This window comes from Malaclemys terrapin, chromosome 2, assembly GCF_027887155.1.
Source record: "Malaclemys terrapin pileata isolate rMalTer1 chromosome 2, rMalTer1.hap1, whole genome shotgun sequence".
NCBI classification, from domain to species: Eukaryota; Metazoa; Chordata; order Testudines; family Emydidae; genus Malaclemys; species Malaclemys terrapin.
The window spans coordinates 195,512,932-195,538,448 of NC_071506.1; the positions used below are offsets into that span (position 1 = coordinate 195,512,932).

The 25,517-nt window shown below is 39.1% G+C and overlaps 1 protein-coding gene across 2 annotated transcripts in view; it reads right to left on the bottom strand.

Annotated features, from left to right (window-relative positions):
• Window positions 1-25,517, bottom strand: part of POU6F2 (POU class 6 homeobox 2) — a 386,759-nt gene that overhangs the window by 44,780 nt on the left and 316,462 nt on the right. For both annotated transcript variants that reach the window (XM_054019075.1, XM_054019076.1), the window contains one exon: window positions 16,675-16,821. In XM_054019075.1, the coding sequence (XP_053875050.1) occupies window positions 16,675-16,821 (147 nt within the window). The remainder of the gene's footprint in view (window positions 1-16,674; window positions 16,822-25,517) is intronic.

Sequence of the window (25,517 nt, forward strand, 5' to 3'; positions counted from 1 at the left end):
AAGAATGCAGGATACAGCCCCAGATTTGAAGTTCACTGCCCAATAGGGAATTTTTTTTAAATAAAATGTTCCCTATCTGCTAGGGTTCCCAACCCCATTCCAGTCTACTATAAACAGCCATGTGAGTTTCTCATACATGACCTTATCTTGAGAGATGATGAGGAAGTACAACTATCACTGAAATCAATGGGAATTAGGAGGTGCTGAGAACCCCCAATAGTAAAGTATTTCTCACATTAAAAGGGGAGACCATCTAACTCCAACCTGCATAAGATTTACCACCTGAGGTGCTCAGATCAGAAATGAAAGTTTAAAGAAGTGTAAACAACAAAGAACCTTGACAAAGAAATAGGGGTCTAAAAAAGAGAATGTTATCCAATATCCATTTGTTTATCACAATCAAGTTTTACGATTCAAAGCTGATTTATATATATTTTATGAAGAGCATAGATAGCCATTGTAGTGGCAAAATTAAATGTATTTTGAAACTTGTGTGTGACATTTATCTATCTGCTCTATCAGAAAAAAGTTGTCATATTCATTCAAACACATATTACTTTTTCAATTTCCTGCCAGTAATGTTTTTTTAATGTTCTTTAGGGCGAGACCACAGGATTTCTCATTTCTCACAACAAAGACCATAACTCATTAGAATTATGCTGATGAGTTTATCCCATAAAAATTGCATCACCCTTTTCATAGGTGAACAATCTGCACTCTTATCCATGACCAACATGGCTTTTATTTATTTATTTATTTAAAATACAAATGCAGGTAAAGAGAGCGAGGTGCAGCCTTTCAAACCATTCACACTCTCTTAGATATCTGTCTTCCCCTCCCCTTCTTCAGATGTTCATAAGACAAAATAGAAAGTCACAGAGCTTTTTTATCATGTTTGAGATTCTATTCTGAGCCACATGAGATAACTAAGGTAACAAAACAATTGAAACTCCTTATCTCCTGTCTCCCCTTCTGAAGGTTTGATTTTGATTGTAAATGCGTATAAACCAAATGCTTAAGAGTAAACCATATTGTTGTGTGCCAGGCAAGGTCAGGGGATCAGCGGGTATTAGTTGTTAGAGTTGAAGAAAACACCTATTAGATTGAGTCAACTCAGGACAGGATACAGTTGCCAGGCAGAGGACATAATGGGGGAGATTTTCAGAGGCACAAACGGCAGTTTGGCACCCAAGTCAGTGGGAATTGGATGCTTAACTCCTTAGGTCCTATTGAAAATCCCAGCCCTACTTATTAAAATGATACCATAGTAAGAGCCTGATCCAATGTCCTATGAAGTCAATGTGAGTCCTTCCACTGACATCAAAGAGTACTGGACCATGTCCTATGTCTTAGCAAAAAGGCCACATCATTCATTAAAATTTTTCTGAATGGCTATTAATACTGTAATATATAATAATGTAAGATGAAGGGCCAAACTCTCTGCTGGTATAAATGAGTGGAGTTCTATTGACCTCATTCATTTACACAAGCAGAGAATTTGGCCCTAAGACACGGGATGCATCTTCCGTCCTGCCATAAATGACAAGAAACGTAATAAAATGATTTGTTCCATCTTCTTCAGGTATTGGTAATACTTGTGGCGTTTGAACTTCAAAAGACTGGCCAATTTGGCTCAGACGAGAATCCGCTTATTGGAATGTAAACTCCTTGGTGTATTTTATTGGTGAAATTTTATGTGCCAAGGCTCTCCATGAAATTTCTAGTACTTGCTGATTTCAACTCTGCTGGAAATACAGTGAAACCAGCCCTTTCCAAAATTTCATTATTTACCCCTTCTTGTTCTATCGAAAACAAGAGCAGAGATGCGCAGAAATTTAAAAGGTGATCTACAAAAATAAAGGATTGTGCCCTTTTCTGTTTCTTCATGTTTGGCCTCAATTTTTTATTTTAAAGGCTGACTTGTTTTTAACCACAGAAATATCAGGAATATCAAGTCTTGAGTTCTCTATTTTACTAATGATCTTCTTTGAAGACCAGATAATGGGTGGAACAATTTCTCAGACCTTAAGTGCAGGGTCAGAGGTATTGAATCTTGAGCAGAAAGAACTTTCCCCATAGTTGCTTACAGGGGCGGCTCTACGTTTTTTGCCGCCCCAAGCACGGCAGGCAGGCTGCTTTCGGCGGTGCGCCTGCGGGCGATCCGCTGGTCATGCCGATTCGGCGGCATGCCTGCAGGAGGTCCGCCGGTGCCATGCCATCGGCATCCCCGCTACCGAATTGCCACCAAAGCCGCGGGACCGGCGGACCTCCTGCAGGCGCGCCGCCAAAAGCCGCCTGCCTGCCGCCCTCCCAGCGACCGGCAGGCTGACCCCCACGGCTTGCCTGGTTGCTTATCCAGGTGTTTGAGATAAGTAGGCATTAACAAAATTACACCAAATCCAAAGAGAATCCATCATTTTTAAAAGTCTGAATAAGTATCACTCCACTTTTTAGTTGCTCAGCTTTCAGTTCCTTGGTACTTTGGATATTGTAATCTTGCTAGTGCTCTAGTCATCCATACAGACGTTCAGGAAGAATGGAGTGGACAAGGAGTACAATTCTCAAAAAAATCTGAATGACTTACAAGCCTAAGGGTAAACTTTTCAAAAGCACCCAAGTCGCATTTAAAAAAATGACTTCAGCACTAAATCCAAAGTAATTTTCAAAATTAGGCCTTAGGCTTCCCAAGTCACGTAGGCCCTTTTAAAAAAATGTTACTCATGATGTGAATTTCTATGTGTTAACAAAAAGCAGATTTATTTCTTTATTTAAGCACTTAGGCCTTCTTTATTCATCAGCAAAACACCTTTTTTTCCCTTTGCAAGTCACTGCTAAAACAAAATAAACCCCCTCACATCTCAAGAAAGGTTCATGAGGGTGCAACTTCTGTTCAACTTATGGACAAAACCAAACCAGTTTGCTCACCATTATCTAATATACTTATAAACATGAAACAGTGATTCTTCCGTTAAATGACTTCAACTTGGCTGGTAATATCTTGACACATTTCCCTGGGAAAGATATAACTTAAAATGCTCTTAAGATTTAATTTTGTTGATATTATTTTAAATGCTCAGGAATGATTCTAGACTGAAGATTTATAAGAAAGAATCCCTAACCATCTCTTGGAAGTCAAATTTCCATGTTCTGTACAAACTCAGTGAGAGAAATTGCCTTCTTGACATGATGCTCATTTATCTCCCCTTCCTCTGTATTCTTTGAGGGCTCCTTTTGCATCATTTTCTGGATAGTATAATGCCAATTTAAACATTTTTACCTTTATGTGGCTGCCAAAGACTATAGTGATTTAGTGAATCAGGCATTCATCATTCATGTTTGCTCTGTCTTTTCACTGCATATGATTTTTAAGGAGAAATAAAAGGCAGGAGGGAGCTCTGGGTGCTACTTTCCACAATAAATGCTATTTACCAGCTACCCTTTCCATCGATGGATCTGGTTATAAGAATTTGAGCTTGACTCAATAATATTTCACCTATGTTTTCACCTGTATTCAGAAAAAAGGGAATTATTGTAGTACATTTACTCATGTAATTTTGTTTCAGAAATACTGGACACACTATACTGTTGAGTAAGAATTTTCCCATAGGGACAACTCTATCTTTTATTCCTGTATATGATAGACAGAAATAAAACCTTGTTTACGAACAACATATATTGTGTAGTAGCCTAAGCATCAGATTTGACATAATTAGACTAACTGGTCAAAAAGCAGGTTAAATTTTTGCAAAAATGTTGTCCTTTTTTTGAAAATTTGACCAAAAAAATTTGGCCAGAATTGCAAATTCTGAAAATTTTCAGTGAGCCCTAAATTAGATTCCCCCAAAGATACAGGTTCCAATCCTGGTAGGGTTTCATCATCTATCTAATGCTGATAAACTGAGTACCATATGCCTTATGCTGTGTGGCTCTTTAAGAAGAAATCTTAAAGACAAAATGTGGTGTGTTGTATATGGATATTAAAGATACATTAACATTTTTCATAAAGGGCTTGCTCTGATGACTGACCAAAATTTCTCTTCTCACCATCCTATGTGCTGCTATCCTCCATCCAAAATGAGAAAGTAGATGCAAAACATGAGAAAGTAGATGAGAAACAGAAGACAGTATGTGGGTGTGCATGCAGATATCCCTTAAGATTTTCACCGCAACAAGGCATATTGCAATGAATCTTGCTTTAAAGATTGTCCACAAAAATGACATTTGTTTATGAGAATTTATATTACTTTGTTTATAGCATCACTAGTCAATTCTTCTCTATTTATATCAACCCCACCCATATATGTATACTTATATCTACATGCACACAAAAAATATACATACATACATATAAAATGTATACATATACATGAATGTGTAGATATGAATGTACATAATACAGAGATGAAGTGAGAGTATGTGTGTGTTTATACAAACACGCACAGACACAAATATATGTGAAGGGGAGGGGTCATCTGCAGGTGTGATCATACTGTGGAAAATGTTTTGCTGGACAAGATAGACTAACCACAAATATATAAGGTTTCTTTGTAAATTACAATAATCGTGTGAGAGATTATAAATATAAAACAAATAGCATGAATAGAATTAAAATGCACAGTTCACTATTTTAAAATGCTATGAGATCAAATTTAAAATACTAAAAATTGAAACATCAAGTCAAAATTTTGGAGAGGGTACAGAATTTGATGTTAATAAATATGAGAGGCTAGCAGAGTACAAGTCAGAGCAAGCATGCTGTGGGCAGGAGCTGTGCAATCTTCCTCAAACAGTTTTGCTAATAAACCTCAATTTTCCTGACCAGTTAAGTATTCCAGTCCTGGTTCTCTTGTTCAGAGACTACCAATCGTACCAAATTGTGTGGTGGTTTCCAGCAGTGAAAGGATAGTGCCTTAACTCATTGCACCAGCTATCTAGCTGTTTATAGACACACATTTATTAATATTTAGATTTGTGTCTGTGGGCAATCAAGCCATTATTAAACTGTGTAACTGTTTTTCCAATGGATAACCTGTAAATAATTCCCAAACTGTAGTTAAAACTACTTGAGATAATTTTGCTGTGTTTTTGTCTTTCTCACAGCATTGTGGAGGCACAGTTAGAGTAAAAGGACTAGGAAGGGGAACATTAGGAGATAATTTAGGAAGGTTTTGTTCACCACAACTAGCGGTTCATGCCCAGTGCAGATAAAAGCTAAAAGGACCGTCTCCTTAAGGTAAATGAGGCTGGGATTTTGCTAGTGGACCTTGTGTCTGTAAGGAGAAAGTGGGGGACCTGATGTGTTTGCAGATCAAGGTCCTGCTTGGCACAGTCTACTCGCTTTGTGGCAGGAGAAGGATGAGAGGATTCAGAAGGCAGCTGAGCCCTAGCAGTTGTTGTGTTTAATGTGCAGTGCTGTGTGCATTGGATGGCCTGTGATATACAGGAGGTCAGAGTGGAAAAAATCTGGTGGTCTCTTCTGGCCTTAAACTCTATGATTTTATGAAGAGGGTCTAGCCTGAGTTAATGGTTCTATGGTGGGACTTGTTTAACTCTGCAATGGACCCAGCTAAGTGCCTGGTATGTGAGAGGAGATGGGCATATAGCACTCCTCACTATTGGTAAGTTATAAAGTTTATAAAGACACAGGACTCAACCCCTGTGTCTATCTTTCATTCACCTGAGTGTCCTGATCAATGCAGTGTTTCTTACTGCCCCCTGAAACTGACCCTGAAAGCTAGATAACAGGTATGTGTGTGAGTGCATATAGGTTATGTTACCGCTTAGGGAAAACTTGAAGGCAGGGGCTGAAGTGGGGAGGATGGTAGAGAGAGGAAGTGGATCAGGCCTGGATTAACCAGTGTGTACTTGGTGCACTTTTCATCTCCATGATCCCCTCCCCAAACCACGGAGGGGGAATGCTGTCTATCTGCCCCACTCCCAAAAAAGCAACAAGAAACAACCCAGGCCAGGAAGTGGGTGGGGAGATCCTGCCTGCATGCTGTGGTGAGAGCCCATGGACTGGAGCAGGGAGCCCGGCCACCCCTGCAGGATTGGAGCTATGCCAGGGTGAGTGTACTGTATGCTTACACTCCAACTTTCCCTCCGCCCAAGGCCTTCCACCCCTCGGGGCAAGGAAGACGGGAGGGCCCCCAATTGCCAATGTGCAGAGAACCCTAAAATTCTTTAATCTGGCACCGATCAGCATGTTTTGGAACCCCAAATGTCACTGAGAAATACTTTAGCAGAAGGCTGGGTAGCCATTCATCTTTATTTAAATGTGCACAAGGCTTTAAAGAAGGAACTAACAAAAGCAAAGACAGAAAAGATTAAAGAAAGGGTTACAAGTAATCAAAGTAATAAAGTGACCGAGTGGGAGAGAAGAGGAGAAACTTGGAATGAAAGCAAGGAAGAGGATATATAAGTTGATGGGATCTGTCTGATGGTACTAACATAGGGTTGCCAACCCTCCTGGATTGTCTAGGAGTCTCCAGGAATTAAAGATTAATCTTTAATTAAAGTTTATGTCATGTAATGAAACCTCCAGGAATACATCCCACCTAAATTGGCAACCCTACGCTAACACCATATGCCAAATAGGTGCTGCTTCTTGCTTTGGACCCACACTATTGCATTATGTGAGTCTGATATCACCTGCTTCTCACTGTCCATCTAGCAATCCATTGCATCAAATAAACTGCGTCATGGCTTAATATACGTATCCTGCAAGGATTGGGGAGAGAGTATTGGGCCTCTGGAGACTCTGACTAACAAGTTAAAATTAAACTTTTTTTTTCCAGTTGGGTTGCAATGACCTGTTTATACAATTTCTTTCTTAATAGCTAGCTATTTTTTTGAACATTATAACTTGTACCTGGCTCTCTCGTCTCTCGCTAGAACTGTCTCCCTGATGTTCCAATCACTCTCTGATCTATTTTTCTTTTCTTATCTGTTGGATGGATGCTAATATGACACATCCCACCTCTAAAACAAACCATTTATTTTGAAAGTTGGCTGTCAGAGTATTTGAAGCATCAAAAATGAAAATGAATGTTTATTTGGCTACTGGGTGCGTCATGTCTTAGTATTAAATTATTTCTTGAGAAGTGGATTTTTAAACTGGAAGGATGTGTGTATTGTTTCCTTAAATATGCAGCAGGAAGCCATGCAGGAGGGATAACTGGACAAGGTTCTGTGTAGAATGTCCACAGTGAAGCAGAGAGAGCGGTTTAAGGGATTCTACTGTTTTCTTTATTTTAATAAAATCCATGTTGTGTCTAAAGAAAAACTCTTTCTGTGATTCTTTGCCACTGTCATATGACCATTCATACATTTTCTATAAGAACTATCTATCCTAGATGTAATATTTATTTAAATTAATGCATAAAATGCAAATTTCAGTGAAAAGGTCCTTTAAAAATTCGATATCTTGAATAGCATCAGCAAAGGTATTTTTAAACCCATTTTTGGTACGTACTCAGTTTGCATACACATGCACACAAAACTCCCTTTGCTACCAATGACTATTATGTTTTCCTACCAAAGAAAAGACAAACGCTTACTCTTTCAGGGTGAGGGCCGCCCAGAGGATTCAGGGGGCCTGGGGTCTTCGGCGGTGGGTCCCGGGACAGAAGGACCCCCCCGCCACCGAATTGCCGCTGAAGACCCGGAGCGGAAGAAGCTCCGGGGGCCCGGGCCCTGCGAGAGTTTTCCGGGGCCCCCGGAGCGAGTGAAGGACCCCGCTCAAGGGGCCCTGAAAAACTCTCATGGGGGGCCCTGCGGGGCCCGGGGCAAATTGCCCCACTTGCCCACCCCTCTGGGCGGCCCTGTTCAGGGTCTGATCCAATGCCAACTGAAGTACAGAGCAACCAGGATGACTTCAGCTTTTTCTGCTTGAATGTTCTGTACAACTTTTGACAGAAGTGGAAAAGTGAAAAGGCGTAGAGGAATTCTCTGGGCCATTTCTGGATCTATGGTCAGAGCTCACAAATCCTTCCTATTGAAGAAGAATTCCTGTCGTGGTGTTTCATTTAGAAGTCAATAGGTCCATAACTAGGGTCGCCAGGTGCTGAGTTATCACTACAAATGCTACATAACGAAAATTCAGTTCTCCCTGCCTACCATGATGTGACTCAGCCAACTGCTGCTCCAGTTTTCCTCTCCTTTAACAGGAAGAGCTTTCAGGGATGAAAGTTTTTTCTCTTCCAAGTTCATCAGTTGGGCTGCTTTTCTGTGGAGCCAAGATTTCATTCTCCCTTGACTGTAATGTATACCATTGCTGTTGTGTTCTCTGTCACTATCAGGGTTTGCCTGTTTTGTGTCTCATCCTTTTTGTTTTCAAGTGCCAGTGAAATGTTCACAAACACTAGTCAATTTATGCTGTATGCCTCCTTGAATAATCACTGACTCTGAGTCACTCTATCACATAAGCATTTCCTCTTGCAATATGCATGTGTCCATGGCTTATACTTTCCTCTTCATCTTTTTCGGGTGTAAGACTTCCTTGAACATTATAGGGGCAGCCACCTCTGAAAGGCTGAGCTGATGTGCCACACTTCAAGTGATTTTGCATGTTATGGGGTGGACACAAAGAGACCTGAATTCCCAGGAGTCTCACTGTGATCTTTGAACTGACCTCTGAATATGACTTTGGTGATCTCAGAACCATCTGAATGGTTGATATGGGTTTGGCATGTCTTTCCCTAAATATGAAAATGTTCTCCTTTACCATACTTATCACCCCAAATAGATTGTTCTTTGAGATATGTCTGTGTTCCCAGTACTGATAGGAACGGGGTGGCTCCAGGCACCAGCGCAGCAAGCGCATGCTTGGGGCCGCAAGCTGTGGGGGGGTGGCGTGCCGGTCGCCTGTGGGAGGTCCACCGGTCCCGTGGCTTCAGTGGCAATTTGGCAGTGGGTATGCCGAAGGCGCGCAACTGGTAGATCAAAACGCCACTGAATCCTCGTGACCAGCGGACCGCCCGCAGGCATGCCGCTGAAGGCTGCCTGACTACCGTGCTTGGGGCAGCAAAAAACATAGAGCCGCCCCTGGATAGGAAAGTCAAGCAGGTAGCCGGTCTCGTAAGATGTGTATTAAGGAAATGTAAAGGGCACTTCAGGATAGGAATATATAAATAGTGACTACTTTCATGTCAATAGAGGTCTCCATATGCACCTTTACCATCCTTTGTAAATCTATTTAGAGATTTGACCCGAGGCCCAGTACTGCTCTGACTCCTCCATATCTTTTGGGCCTTCACAACATTATTGAGTAGGTTCCAAGTAAATTCTCTTCCAACGGTATTCCCTCTGTAGCTCCTAATTTGCAGTATGTGTGATTTAGCTTCCCATATCAGCTCCTTCTTTTTAGCCTGCTTTGAGAGCGAGAAGAATCTGCTCTGGGAAATATGTTTGCATTCACCTCAGTGTCTGATCTGATCTATATGTAACACCCACTTCTCTGAGGTTTTGGAGCAAAGAGTTGCAGCCTCCTCTTTAAAGCAGACCTCTTCCGCAGAGTGAATTGGTATCCAAACATGCTAAGTTGTGGTGGTGGTGGGATGCTTATTTGGATAGTGCCCTTCTGAATTTTTCTTCCCTTTTCTGAATTTTTTTTCTTTTCCTGTGAGGAAGTTAGAATCTTTTCCTTGAAATATGGGATATCTGTGAATCTGAAATGTCTTTCTGTTTCTATTAGCTTATCTGAAATTGTTCCTTTGTTTTGAGGATCGTAATTTTTTTTTCAAACTAAATTTTAATGATGCGGAAGTCCAAAGTAGACTGGCCAGATACACAGCTGGTGTAAATTGGCATAGCCCCATTGACTTCAAGCTAAGGATCTTGCCCATATATATTAACATTTCTACCATTTCCTGCTCTGTATTCTTTCAAAATTGAGGCAAGATAACAGTAAAAAAACCCAGCAAACACATAATTCCATAAACAAACAAATATTCCTTTAACATACAAATTCACTAGGGAGATAATGAATCAAACAGCTCCTTTCATTGCATAGCTGTGGGGAGGAGAAGCCAATGGAGCAATTCTTTCCTTTCTGTTGACTTTTCTTAATAGGATGTGCCTCTTTTCTGCCCGAAAACACACACAGAGAAAGATACTGACCCCTTTCTTTCCCCCCCACACCTGTAGTGTCCAAGAGTTGTAAATCCGCAGTCCAGTCAAATTTGGAGGGAAAAAAAAGAGTGCGACCAATGGCAGCTCCAGTCTGCCAATCTGAAGGTCTTTTGAAATAGAGTATTCTGACATTGGGCTCCCCAAGGAATGGCCCTAAGTCCTAATGATAGCACAATGTTCACCAGTGCAAATCAGCCAGTGGTAATGGTAATCTAGACAAGGCTGCCAGTGTTTTAATCCCCATTGTTTAGATGGCTGTGAGCAGTGTTAGATGACATGGTGGTTAAAACATTGGTGGCTAGCAGACATGAATGTTCCCATCTTTGCTACCAGCTGTGCAGCTCCAGTGGTGGTAGCCATGGTGGGAAATTTTAAGAAAAAAGTCTAGTGTGGACACACTGGTAGATATGGAGAGTGGTGTGAACTGCAAGGCCTCAGAGGCAGCTCTGACAGGCATTGTACCTCACACAGGCACTGTGGCTCCAGAACTCCCTGTAGGGTAACAAATATACGTCCACTGTTAAACCCCATAAGGAAATGGAGCATGCGCTCACTCCCCTCCACAGCCAACCAGTTCTGCTGGCTGGTGCAGAATAGAAGCTGGGCCATGGCACAGCTTCTTCCAAACTTCCTTGAGATAGCTAGTGATACGAAAAGTGCTAGCACTGCATAGTCCTTGCACTGATGTGAGCACGAGGACTATCATTTTCACCAGGCCCTTGCACATCTGCTCATTGGCTGGTTGTATCATACTCTAAAGGTAAGAGAATGAAAAATCCTTTGTATCGTTTGTCAGGCATGAACGAGATGAACAAAAAAAATATTGTTTACCAAGAAAAAGATATGCATTAGTCATTCAAGTTTTGTCTACTCACAGATGTTAAGTTACATTATTTTAATTTAATTTTAAACCAGTTTAAACTGCTGTGTGGACTCTCTTATTTCGATTTAAGAGTGGCTTATTACACTTTAGCTTAATCAACGTAAATCAACCCAAAATAAAACTGATTTAAACCAAAATAAGAATGTCCACTAGGACTTTTGCACCAGTTTAACTAAACTGGTTTGAAATCACACTTCATATTAAGCTGGTGCAACTTCTTTGCATAGACAGGATCTACAGTTTAGAGGCATCCATAGGGCATATATCGAGAACAGGAATAAAATGCTGCAATTACCCTGTAGCATATCTTGCTGCAGATATTGCATTCTTCAAAAGAAGAGCATTGTATGGTTTTACAGAAATAGAACAATTATAACATTGTGTCTTATAATTTATAATCCAGTTTTGGACTAAATAGATTAATTTGATGCCTCTAGTATCCTCAAACTTTTAAGAAGACAAGAGAGCCATCAAAAATGTCACTTGATAACTTAGGTTATAGGCAAGTGCTTGCCACACCAAGGAAAAGAGGAGTTACAAAAGATCATGAAAATAACAAAAATACATAAAAAGTGGCTGCACTGAGAGAGATTTCTTTTTGAATGGGAGATACTTTAGTATTTAGAAAATCAATCCTACCCTGGAATCCTGTCCCCAATTTTTATTGCTCATGGAATATTACATTGTACCATATACGGCACAGGGTGACGAAAATTCCCCAGCTTATTTAATTGTGACTCTTCAATGAATTTGAAAGGGAATGCTTTATTTCCATTTCTTTAATTTATTACGTTTTTAGCTGATGAAGTATTTTATTTTATTAACCCTTGTATCTGAGAGCTGATGCTTAAAAAAAAAAAGGGCCCTTGGCTGTATTGTGAAGGCCTGGAACTGAATAATGCACTTTAATAATGAGGGATAGAGCTATGGCTTTCGCTGATGGCTGTGACCGGCTTTGTGACCTGATTATGTCGTAGAGTGTCAGCAGCTGAGACACTACAAAAGCGAGCTCATCCCATCAAATCTATCTCCATTGTAATCACTCTCACTGCTGAGAGCCTTGTTAGGAGCAGAGAATCCATCAGGCCTCATTAGCACCATTTACTATCAAGAAGCTCAAAGAGCAAATGTGTGCCCTCTCATCAGAATAATGAGAACCAAAGTACATCTATTATCGAATTGGATCAACAATGCCACTCTCTGTTTAGTTTTGCAAACTAATTGCAGATTAAAAAGCTGTACAGATAGTTATGTATGTTAATCTCTGTGGACTGCACCCAAGGTTCTCTATATGTGGAAGGTTTTCATATCCAGGGAGTTAGGCAAATGTTCAATGTAGATTGAGTTCTTTAGATGGTATTCTTAGATGATACTGATATCATTCTTTAAATCCACTGTATAATTAACATGTTCATTATTCATGTATATTAACACTGACATTATTTTCACATTAATGTCAAAAAAAGGAAAATTAGGTGGTTTTGTTCTCTCCTCATCACAACACAGTTTTCTAAAGGTATTAGATTTCACTTTTTTAACATGCTATGTTCTTCCACTCTCTGGTGTCATTTCTATTTTACAATCCCTCAGGTTGACAAAATGAGTATATTTCTTCTTAAAAAGCTCTTGCCCTTATTATAAAATGACTGAACTTCCTAAGCTGCATTTCACCCTCACTTCAAACCCATGTAAACCCTGCTGAAGTCAACAGGATTGCATGAGTGTAATTGAGGGTAGAATATGGCTGTATATTTTAGTCAAGTAGAAAACTGGGCTGGGGGTAGCCTTTGTAGTAACCATCACCATAAAGCATGCTTTCGAATCTGTAGTGATTTAAAAGCTAGGGATTCAATGGGCATTACTTCCTTCCAAAATATTAATACCAACAGCTAAAACATAAAATGTCTATGTTTTCTTCTACATGCAATCGAGTAATAAAAATATTCTATTTTTCTGCATCTGAAATAATTCCAAGTGCAAAAGTGGTGCCAGAAGCCCAGTGCTGTTGTACAAATAGACTTCTTAACTTTGAAGACAGAGTAACCTAATTTGCCTGTGAATATAGACAATTAACATAGATTTTTCCACTTACACTATAACAAACTAATCAGGTGATGTAAATTTGTTATCCAAATGATAAGATCTCTTCTGATATCTTGGTTGTGAAAAACTCAGGCTTCTCAAATGAGTAGTAGTGACATAAGCAAAGAAATCATACCATCATTTTTAAAGTCCAAAATTAAATCAATACAAATTTGCTACATAAAATGTTGTCACACTTGTATAATCTGGACACTCTGAACATAAAAATGGTTGGAGTTGAAGGTCAAGTCATATGTCACCCAAAAGGTAATTTCCCCTAGATTTGCAATAGGATCTCAGATTTGACCTATACTATGTCACTGTGTTACAAGGGATTAAGGATCACCATATATTTAGCCAACAGACAGACAATTATACAAGACCTAAATCTTAAAAAAAAAAAAAAAAAGAAGAAGAAGGGGTCTACAATTACTATGTTTGCACATACAAATGGTAAATCACCTGAACCTAACTTTCCAGAGATGACTAGTGATTTGTGGTTCCAAACTTGAGATTCTTTGAAGGAGCCTGATTTTCAGAGGGCAAGTGCTCTGGACTTTCTGAAAGTCAGACCCTCTTAAAGGGTCTCAGGTTGAGCACTCAAAAAAGCAGAGGTACCCAAACCCACGACTCACTTATGGATTAAGTTTTAAAAGTCAGACCCACCATTTTTGCTGCTTTGCTAGAATTGTATTAATTGGCAGACTCAACAGGACTCCTCGGTCTAAAATGCTATATGTCTGTTACATGGACGGATAGTTTCAGAAGCATGCTATGAGCAATAGACTATTATAGAGATGGCTGCTATAGAAAACACTTCTTATTTTTATTATTATCATGATTATTATTTATTTACATTGTGATAGTGCCTGGGAGCCCCGTCCATGAACCAAATCCCTATTGTGCTAAGCACTCTACAGACACATAACAAAAAGACAGTCCCTGCCCCAAAAAGCTGAATAGACAGAAATACACTGTACTTTTATTTAACAATAGAGAAAAAGACTCTTTTTCTGAGCCCCCCCTCTTTCTCTGAAACCTGTGGAATTATTAAATTTTACTTTACCTGTAGACTAACTAGCAGTACCCTGGCCCAATTGACTAATTCATTAAGCACCCGACTTACGTATATATTTCACTTACATGTTTTCTGGAGAGAATAAGTAAGAAAAAACTACTGAAAAACTGACATGGATGTATATCTTCAACTCTTACAATTTACATCTTAGGAGCCAAGTGTCTCTTGTGAGAGAAGGATATGCACTATTTCTGGAGCACAGATATAAAGAAGCAGGCCTTCTAGATGGAGGTGATCTGACTATGAATTATAGGTATTATAACCAACTTTTCTTCCATACCAATACCCCATGCCTCCAGAAATCTTAATAGGCTTTTGAGAGCCTCCATTTAAAGCTGGCTGCATAAAATGATCCTTTGATGAAAAGGGATTGAAACAAGGGTTAAAGTAGACATTGAAAGGTTATTGTAGAGGGCACATTGTTCATACAATCCTCCTTTAATATGTGTGGTGTGCACCTGCGATAAGATGATTCATTAGATAAGGCCTCACTTTGACAAGCTCCATCGTTCAACCCTCGGGGTAGTGATGGAACAATTCTGCACCCACCCAGTAAATATAACAAGGTCAGCATTTTTTCTGGGACTTAGATGGGGAGACTGAAGCTCAGGATGCATCTTTGTTTATGTTTTATGTAAAAAAAAATCCCTATAAAGTTTGAGGATACCGTTTTTGTTTTGTTTTACTGATCAGAAAAAAATGTAACCTTTGTCTCTAGTAAAAAAACTCAGTGACATAAAATTATGAGGAAGAAAAGAAGAACTTACAATTTATGCTTTTTTGAATTGTAAGTCAAGAACTGTAGAATGAAACTTTATAATCACTGATATCCAGGGCTGTACCAGTCCATCAAACATCTACTGAAGTGTCTGGAATCAGCTTGAATTTTTCATTGTAGTAGTATCTCTTCTAATAACAGGTTTGTTTTTTGATATTGAGTACCAAGTTAGCAGTAGTAATCTTAAACTATATTATTACACTTATTATAATGATTCTATTATAATACTATTTGCCATGAAACAAATAGTCACATTACTTTTGTTACTGACAGATGAGAGGATAAAGCCAGTCAATGATCATGATTCAGGAAGGTACTTAAGAACATGAAGTCAATGAGATCACTCATGTGCTTAAAGTTAGGTGCATACCTTTCTGAACTGGGGCCATATTGCAGGACCAGAATGATATCAGCTTCAGTTAAGACAAATAAGCAACTCTGTAAATAAGCATGATGTGATGAAACTTCCCTTTTAGACATCTAAAAAATGTACAAATTATTGTGTTTAAAACACAGTATTAAAAGGCTTTTAAAAGACAACAGAGCCTCTTGAATTTGCACTAATGACTGGCAAATCCATTACAGGTTGCTAAATTTTGTGCTTTAATAAACAGTGAGCAAATAATCATATTAAATCAAAGATACTGTATTACAAAATATGCTTTGTTTCAGAGTAGCAGCCGTGTTAGTCTGTATCCGCAAAAAGAACAGGAGTACTTGTGGCACCTTAGAGACTAACAAATTTATTAGAGCATAAGCTTTCGTGGATTACAGCCCACTTCTTCGGATGCATATAGAGTGGAACATATATTGAGGAGATATATATACACACATACAGAGAGCATGAACAGGTGGGAGTTGTCTTACCAACTCTGAGAGGCCAATTAAGTAAGAGAAAAAAACTTTTGAAGTGATAATCAAGACAGCCCAGTACAGACAGTTTGATAAGAAGTGTGAGAATACTTACTGGGGGAGATAGATTCAATGTTTGTAATGGCTCAGCCATTCCCAGTCCTTATTCAATCCTGAGTTGATTGTATCTAGTTTGCATATCAATTCCAGCTCAGCAGTCTCTCATTGGAGTCTGTTTTTGAAGTTTTTCTGTTGTAAGATAGCCACCCGCAGGTCTGTCATTGAATGGCCAGACAGGTTAAAGTGTTCTCCCACTGGTTTTTGAGTATTATGATTCCTGATGTCAGATTTGTGTCCATTAATTCTTTTGCGTAGATTTATTTTGACTAGTGTGGTATATTTTATGAACGCTTTGTTGCATACTAATAAATGGTATAGTTTATAAAAATAATGCAGCCTTGGTACTATAAGACTTCAGTGTAGATTTCTGTTATTAAATCTGTGCTTAGAAATGGGGAGTGACTGCTGGCTTTTTGGTGAGAATTATCAGGTTCTTGAATTAGCAAAGTGAGACGCAGCAACAATCTGCACACTTAAAATACCACATTGTTACATTCTTGTAATCTCTTCCCAAGACTGTATTAGAAAAGCAAAAGTGAAACCATTTGCAGTTTAAAAAACAAATTCCCCATTCTAACACCACCCCGCCCCCACGTCCTAAACATTTCCATTTCTTACCTTTCCTGGTCAACATTATTTATTTAGCCTCAATATGGGCACTTACAAATTGCTGTCATGCAAAAGAAATTCATTTTTATCCAAAGCTCAATCTGCCAGAAGAATTCACCGTTTTCTCCGTCTTCCACTCACCTGTCCTTGTGCATTAGTGACTAGTTGACCTGTGACCCCCTGCAGACTGGAGAGTGCATTGCCAAAGGCCTGTGAGCCAGCTATCGAGCCCATGGCTGCTGCTGCTGCAGCCGCTGCTGCTTGACTTGCCAGTGGATTATTAACCAGCTGAAAAAAGAAAAAAGAAAAAAGAAAAAAAGATCCCGGTAAAACCACTGATGAGCGAGGAAGCACACAAAACACAGCGCTAAATGAATATATAAATGCTACAGTACTAACATAGGGGAATCCTCCAGTTTATCCTTAGAGCTTAAGCACTTCTTCAGAGAGGTTTTTATTTCTGATGCACGGGTCCCTTTGACTGTGAATGTATCTAAGAATCCCAGAGGAAATTCCATTGTCCTGAAGAACACAATGGTCTTATGGTTCAGAGTTCTGCTTGTATTTCCTTCTTAGGTGCATAATCTAGGTACCCGAATCTTGCATCTATGTGAAGTCAATGAAAGTTCAGTCTTTGACTTTAAAGGGAATGGGCTCAGACTTTAAGTTTGGCCATTAAGATTAGAAAGAAATCTTCTTGCTTAGTGTTACTTCAGCTCAACTATTGAATCTAAATATGAGAAAAACCTGCTGCTTTGACCGGTTTATACATTCAAGAAATATGTGTCAACACAAACACAGATCACAGTCTGGAACTTGACCCTATGATTAAGTTAAATGGATGTCAACTGAAAATGAATAACCATCTCCACAGCTTTCTATTTGCAAAACCATGGAAAATGTACTGATATAGTTATTATTTGTTTTTGCCTGTGAATAATTAATTCCAGGGTTCACGTACAATTCTCCAGCTGTCGGCATGTTTCACTTCTTCTGCCATAATGACATGCTCAATATACAACATAGCATGCATAAAACATTTTCACTGATGGACCAATTTTCAAACGGTCATCTCAATAGGATGTCCAAATCCCACATAAGGACACTCTAAGCAACACTTGGGTTTGTAAAAGAACAATTACATGTTTAAATACAGAGGAAAGTGTCTCACTGGGGATTCAGATGTCCTATGGGAGACTGGTACTAGTCGTATAAACCAAGCCACAAGTGCTAGGGAACGTTCTGGTGATGAAGAATTGTTGGAGAAACAGACTGGTACAAGAGATTAGACGGTATCTGTCAGAGACATGCTTTCCAGAATGGAACATCTCTGAACCAGATGAAAGGCTGGTTCAGGTGTTAGCCTAGAACTTGGGAGATCCACATTCAATTTCTTGCTCTGCCACAGACTCGGGCAAGTCACTCAGCTTCTCAGTGCTTCAATCCCCATCTGTAAAATGGGACAATAGCACTTCCCTATCTCACAGGAGTATTGTGAAGATAGACATAAAAGAGTGTGGTACACTACGATGGGTGATCTACAAGAAGGGAAGGGGCGGGGGTTTACTCTGCACCAAGAGGGAAGATACCCAGATGGTGTTAAATTCCTTCAGGCAAAGAGGGAAGAAGCATAAGGGATTGGGTAGGCTGTACTGTACTGTGGGAAGGAGGTGAAGAAAATGATCTTGGAAAAGGTGGCAAAAAGAGGTCAGGGCACGGACCCATAGGTGCTGGAACTAGGGATGCTGGGGGTACGGCAACAGCCCGTGGCTTGATGTGGTTTCCATTATATACAGAGTTTACAGTTTGGTTCAATGGCTTTCAGTGTCCCCACTACACAAATTGTTCCAGCACCCCTGCATGGACCTGAGCCTTATTTGTTTGTTTAGAGCCCAAGACTGGAATCCCCTTCTCCTCCCCAATTCTGAAGAGACACCCAGTTACACAGCCCCCAAACTGTTCTAGTGGGTTGAACAGAAAATGCTATAGATGAGAAAATGTATGATGATAAATCCTGTTTAGCCTTCATTCTGTTTTTATGTATATTTGAATAAGGTTTATTTAAAACCAAACCAAACCAAACCAAACAAAAACCCTTTGTAACAACAAGTACACGATCTATTCTGGTCCTAGATATGTGCCCCAAAAATATGTTCAGGAAGTAAAAGGGATATAGAATTGGGTTTTTTACCATCCTACCTGGAGTAAAAAAAAAAAAATCTCTCAAACAGCTGGAATACTGCTGCTAGGAACACTGAACTAAATTCCGCTGATGTATCACATGAGGCCTTAATCCATTATGCGGTGGGTTAAAAGTATGTATAATGAAGTTTCTTATCAGCATTGAGGATATACTGTTTCATTTTTTAAAATCATTTCCACAGATATGTGGGAGCAGACTATAGACAACTTGTCTACTTTAGTCAATTATATTTATTCACTTTTACATTTTCTCATCCTCATCTGAGAAGGCAGAGATAGAAAAGTAGGTTATTTATTATGATTTATATTATCGTAGAGCCTAGGAACCCCAGCCCTGGACAAGGATCCCATTGTACTAGGCACTGTGCAAACACAGAAAGAAAAACAATCCCTGCCCCCAAAGAGTTTACAATCTAAGTATAAGACAAAAGACAACACATGGCTACAGACAGCCCGATGTGGGAGTACAAGGCAACAATAAGACAACATTGCTCAGGATGACAGGCAGTGGTCCTCAGCACACTAGAGGAGAGTTTTAAGGAGACATTTGAAGGTTGATAATGAGTTGGTGTTGTGCATGTTTACAGAAGCACATCCCATGTGAGAGGGGTAGCAAAGGAGAAAACACAAAGTTGCTTGTTTGAAAATTTAACAAGTGGGCGATGGGGGCTGGCATCATGGAGCTATTGGATGCAAGAGTCAAACTTCTGATACTGAATGAGAGACTCTCAACTCTCGCCCCCAATCAGTCCATGCAGGGACCATGACACCTGTGGCAGAATATAGAAGACTGATACCGTATTTGGAGCAGCTATACTTTGTAATGTTCTGAGACACATAATACAATAGAATAATGTGCCTGTTTCATTTAGCTTTACCCCAAGGATCAATCCAAATCTTTGTGCCTGCCCTGTAGATAATGGTGTGATAATGGTGGAGAAGTTGGATAAGTAAGTGGGGAGACCATGATAAATGCTGATTCATCAAAACCAAGTTTTCATGGGAAGATTCCAGTGGAATCTTCACTGGGAAGGGGAATAGGTAGAGGTGTGTTTGTCTTTCCCAAAAGGTTGGCCTACTTGCCTGGGATGTGGGAGGTTCAAGTCCATGTTTCAAATCAGGCAGAGCAGGGATTTGAACTGGGGTCTCCCACATTCTCAAGGGAGTACGCTAATCACCAGGCTATTGGGGGGGGGGGGGGGCAGCTTGGTCTTGTTTTTTGTGAAACATTTCAAAAGGTCTCTTGTTTTGTCTTGATGGGAATGGCAACAAATTCCAAAACCTCACTTTGTTTCCACAGGATGGAAAATCTGCTTTCAGACCAGCTTTATAAGGTTCTACCAAATGTGAATAAGAATATCCCAACCTGCCCCAAAATCAGATTTTAAAATAATAGATTTTCCTTTGAATATTTTCAGGAGCTCTTTGCAAGCTGTTGATGGGAGATTCAAACTTTCACAAACTGATTCCTTCTAAACTTTGATGCAAATTGGGGATGGAGGGCTCAAGTTTATCCTAATTATTTGGACAACAGGATAACATCTGACATATTATACCTTGCTCTAATTTTAAAATAACACCCATTAGCCTCTTCCAACTCCGGCTTGAGAGATTTCTGCTATTTCTGAATGCAGACGTTAGCACTCGGGAGCACTTATTGATAGAAATATATTATGAAAGATCCCATTAAAGGACTCTTCAGTATTAGTTTCAGTTTTTAAATAGTGATTTAATTTAGAATGCTGAAGCTCTTCAGAGCTGTCACTTCCAGTGTCTGAGTTTCTGCTTCTACTCAAAGCAGCAGCTGTAGCAGCAGGTTCATGGAGAGCTTACTTTAAAATGACAGGCCTAACTTCTCAAGAGTGCCCCAGTGCCTGTTAATGAAATTATCTTGAAGTCTTATGTGGAGGAGCCCTGTAGTATCTGAGTTGCTTCAATACATTTTCCCAATGTCCCAACCTCTCAGAAAGAAAAGTCTATGGATCTGATTCTGAGCTCTCTCTTACACTAGGGCAAATCAGGAGTTACTTCACTGAAGTCAATGGAACTACATTAATAAAAGAATGCTGTAAAATTAAGAGAGTAAACTGTAATTTCAAAATCAAAAACTGGTACTCTTCTGCGGTACATTTTGTAGTGTTTGGAAATACTTATTACAAAGTGCATTTAAAAAAATATGTGCTGGTGTTGTTAGCACCAGCTTCTTACTCAACAGCAACACGTGCCTACTCCTTGTGGTGGCAACATGTGCATATTCCCTGTGATGGAGTATTTTTTCCAGTAATGTGGTGTCTGAATGAATTTATCAAGAAAAACTGAGCAAGTGTTTTTATTTACATTGAGCAAAATGTCAGTTGTGATAGCATGTACACTCATTTGACTTTTCTTTTCACTCCAAAGTGTTCATCATAGTGTATGCTCATTCCACTGCACGGGTAAACAAAGGTGAAATTCTACTAAGTAAAGCAATGCCTCTTTAACAAATATTAAGATGAATGCAAATAGTTTGATTAATGAAATGAAAAACCAAGACATTTCAGGACACTGAGGCGTAGTATCAAAAACTAGGCCTGTCAACTTTATCATATGATCACTTTATGTAATATCAATAGATGAAGAGAATAAGGACTTGTGGGTTTTTCAACATATTTGTAGAAAAGGGTGAAGGGTGAGGAGACTTCACTTGAATGCAGCATTGAAGGAGTGGGTACATTATAAAGTAACAGCTTGAATGGTTATGCTACAAAAGCCTGCTTGTTTGCTAGGTGGGCTTTTTAAACGCTCACATTTCTGGTCACTACCTAAAACTGAAATTACCATAGAAACTTCATAGGCCTGATAGCCAATGATGTAACCTTGATCTGGTTCATTCACATGCAATTTTGCCAGTAAAGTGCATCTGGCAATAAAATATCCAACCACTGAAAGGTATTTATTTAAAATAATGAACAATCCTTGCTTTATTAGAGAGATGGTACCCAACCAAATCGTGGATCTGAACACCCCAGAGCTTGGGATGAGTTCAGAAATGACTCTCAGTAAGAACTTTGTGGCAGACTCCTATCTGTACTGTCAAGAAGTTTGAATGTGGGACTGACATTTCTGGCTCAAGGCCAGCACTAGTTTATTACAATGATGCCTGCTCTTGTAGCACTGCCATAGCTGAAGGCCATTTGCATTTTATGCCAGGGCTCAGAAATTTTTTGTGACCTTGAGAGCACACTGAAAGACTCACCTATTTTCCCATGTTTTTTTTTTTTTTCTAGGGGAAGGATGTAAGAAAGGGTTTGATTAGAGTTGACTGGGTTATGGAACAGATGAATGGGAAGAGTTTGTTTTAGGGTTGGCATGGCCTTTTTATGGAAGTTCTGCTGCTGTCTTCATTATTATTATTACCCACATCCTCATTGCTTTACTAATCAGTATATCTTTAATAATAACTCATACATTTATAGTAACAATATCATTATTCATATATCCTCAAATACCTTAAACAGGTAGGACAAGATTTTTCAAACCTCTGAAGCCTAGGTAGAGGGGTGGCTTCAGAGCCTGAGCTCCAGTCCAATCCACAACTTCAAAGCACTGTCTAGTCAGCTATTTTTAGAGCACTAGCGTGAGCCTTGCTAGCCCGGGTGTGTCAACCCAGGCTGGGAGGCTTGCTCATGCTTGCTCCAAAATGCTGTGTAGACATATCTTTGATGTTAGGCTCCCAAATAAAAGTAACCTGATTCCTTTGAAGTTGTGTGACTTCCATTGACTCTGCTCCCAAATATCTGACTAGAGCATAGATTTATATTTTTAATTTTTTTAATATACGTGGCACTAATACTTTGCAACCTGGCTCCCTGTAAAATCTAAAAATCTCTGATAGAATCTCATAAAGACACTATAGGTTGTCTCAGCTTAGTCTTTGTAAGGCACCTCAGTGTCACAGGGATGAGCTCCAGATAAATTCTTGTAGAAATAATAATAATTAATAATAGCAACACTTAGCCTTTATAGAGTTTTTCAATCATACATTTCAAACCTGGGTGCCAAAGCTTACTTCACCTTTTGGCTCCTAAACAAAAGTAGCCTCATTTTCAGAGGTGTTGTGTATATATAGATATACTGACCTCAAGAGAAAATTATTGATCAGCACAATATGTAAATCTAATTAATTAAATAAAATAAATTAAATGTACAAAAAGATACTCTAGTCTGACATTTGGGACCTCTGTACATTTTAAATCCTAGCAAAGTCAGTGGAAGCTATTTTTGTTCTTTTTAAAAAATCCTTTCTTGGATTTTGTATAATGGGATAATTACAACATTTTATGTTTCCAAATGAACAATGGTGTAGACTGTCTAATAAAAAAGGTTGTCATACAATTTAAATTTGCACTACTCTTTGAAGATAAACTCTTGCTAGGTAAATGTTGGAAGCAAACCTTTTTTCCACCCAAATCTGAAAACAATCTGTCAACACTTGTTATTTTTAAAAATGTCTGAATAAAGATTTACATGATAGGCCTATAACTATACTATATATCTATACTGCTAAAGTCCATCAAGGGAAACATATACATTTTAAAATTGTTTGAATTTGTATTTTCAAGTTACTGTAGACAGCAACAATTCTGTACAGGCAAAACAGACATTTAAACATATGCACATATCTATAAAATATTTATATGTAAATACACATACAGATATATGCAATAGCATAAATGGTAGAGATTGGGTATTGAAATATCTGAAGGCACAGACTTGCTAGGGACCTTTAAAATATCTGGTTTTCACAGATACTTAATCTGCTCATTATATACAATTATTGTGGCTGGGATATTTGCTGTCCAAATCTACGCTGAATTGCCTATCAGGAATAAGTACTGATAGTGGTATTGCTGATGTGACATGACTTGATTCAATGCAAAGCGACACGACCTGAGGTGCTGGAGAGAACACAGCTCTCATGTGCATCCCGGTATCACTTATGCAGCATGGACATTGGAGTATGCCTCAAAAATGACCAAACTATCTTTATAAACAAGGTGTAGAATGTCTAATGTGGTCAAATTGGAACCATAACCCCAAATCCACAACCTGAGTTTATGCTATCAAAGGAGTTGTTTATGTGATATCAACAGCAAAGCAGTTAAACAACAGGCACCATTCCCACAGCTTTTCACCCTATTATAGATATGAATGATGAAGATGTGCATGAACAGAGAAGTGAATGGATGCCATTCCAGCCACGTTGATCTCTGCTTCTTTAGCATAGAAGAGAAAAGAGGAGAAGGGGGATTGGGAAGAGGAATACTATTTGAATCCAGTCCTGCAAGGGGAGCTGAGGGTCCTCGGCCCCTCTCAGGACTGACTACGCCTTATGTTTGACAAATAGAAAAGAATGAAACTAGAAAAGAAAGTAAATATATATCTTCAGGCAGCTACATGGATACTGAAAGAGTAAGAAAGCAGTTAGGAATAGTAGCTGACAGAATGCCTTAAAATGACAACATTGGGCACCTACCTCCAATAATGTAAGTTCCTGGATGTCTAAATTTACTTATTTGTTACAGGCCAAACCTTCATCGGGGTAAACTGGTGTGGTTCCATTTATGTTACTAGAGCTGCATTCTTTACCCCAGTTAAGGATCTGGCCCTTTAAGGTTAACCACTCTCTTCAAAACCAAATTTCATCCTTACATGTGGCATAAACTTATTGTAAACATAAGAAGTCTGACTCTCCCCTGACTTACAGGGGTTTTTACACCAGTGTAATTCCACTGACTACAACGGAATGACTGCTTATTTACACCAGTGTTAGTGAGAGCATTAGGACCAAGGTACGTACCACAATTCTATACTTTTCTGACGTAGTTGACATACATAGTAGGAATATATGCTAAGGGAATCTCCTAAACTTTCTGAAGAGGGTAGAATCACTTGAATTCAACTTACTGCAGTTCCTTGATTCCTAAGCTGGTCTATTTTAGAATGATTTATCAAGCTTCTGAAAGATTCTTTCTACTCAAGAAAAATGGTTACTATAGGGCTCCCTTGTTACCAAAAAATGAATCCTCATCAAAAGGAAATTGCCATCTGTCCTCCTGGACTCGAGTCTCAGAAATCTGGCTGTAGCAAGGTGTCACACAAGAGACACAACAAATTAATCCTTTTAATCTAAATCATTTATTTGCCTTTAATTTAAATGTATAAATTGGATGTCTACATGTAAATTTGATCATTTGCAGGCACAAGTGATAATGTGCCAAAAACCATGTGGATGCAAATAGAGGCCACACTGAGAAAATGTCATCCTTTGTGTCTAGATATCTGAGTAAACCTTTCTGAAATGTTTTGCCTTGTAATACAACTCATTATTTAAATACACACACACTCTCTGCACTATTTCATTGAAGACTGGTTCACAAAGCAGAATATTATGGAGAATCCAGGATTCTTCTCTCCTTTGCACATGTGTGTGTGTGTGTGAGTGAGAGATAGAACTTCCATTTAATTTATATGGACATACCTGTATAAATGAAATCTACAAGAAAGTCAGACAATGCCCTGGTTTAAGATTATAAACTGGATGATGTGATGAGATCTTTGCTACTTTTTCCACTCTTGGAATATAACATTTATAATGTAATAATCTCACATAATGGACCTGCTACCATATAAGCCAATGGGAAAACTTCTGTTGACTTCAACAGGAGCAAGATCAGACTCTAACACTAGAGCTGTGGGGAATCTGTCCCTTTTATCTGGCTTCAGCTCCAAATTCAGGTTCA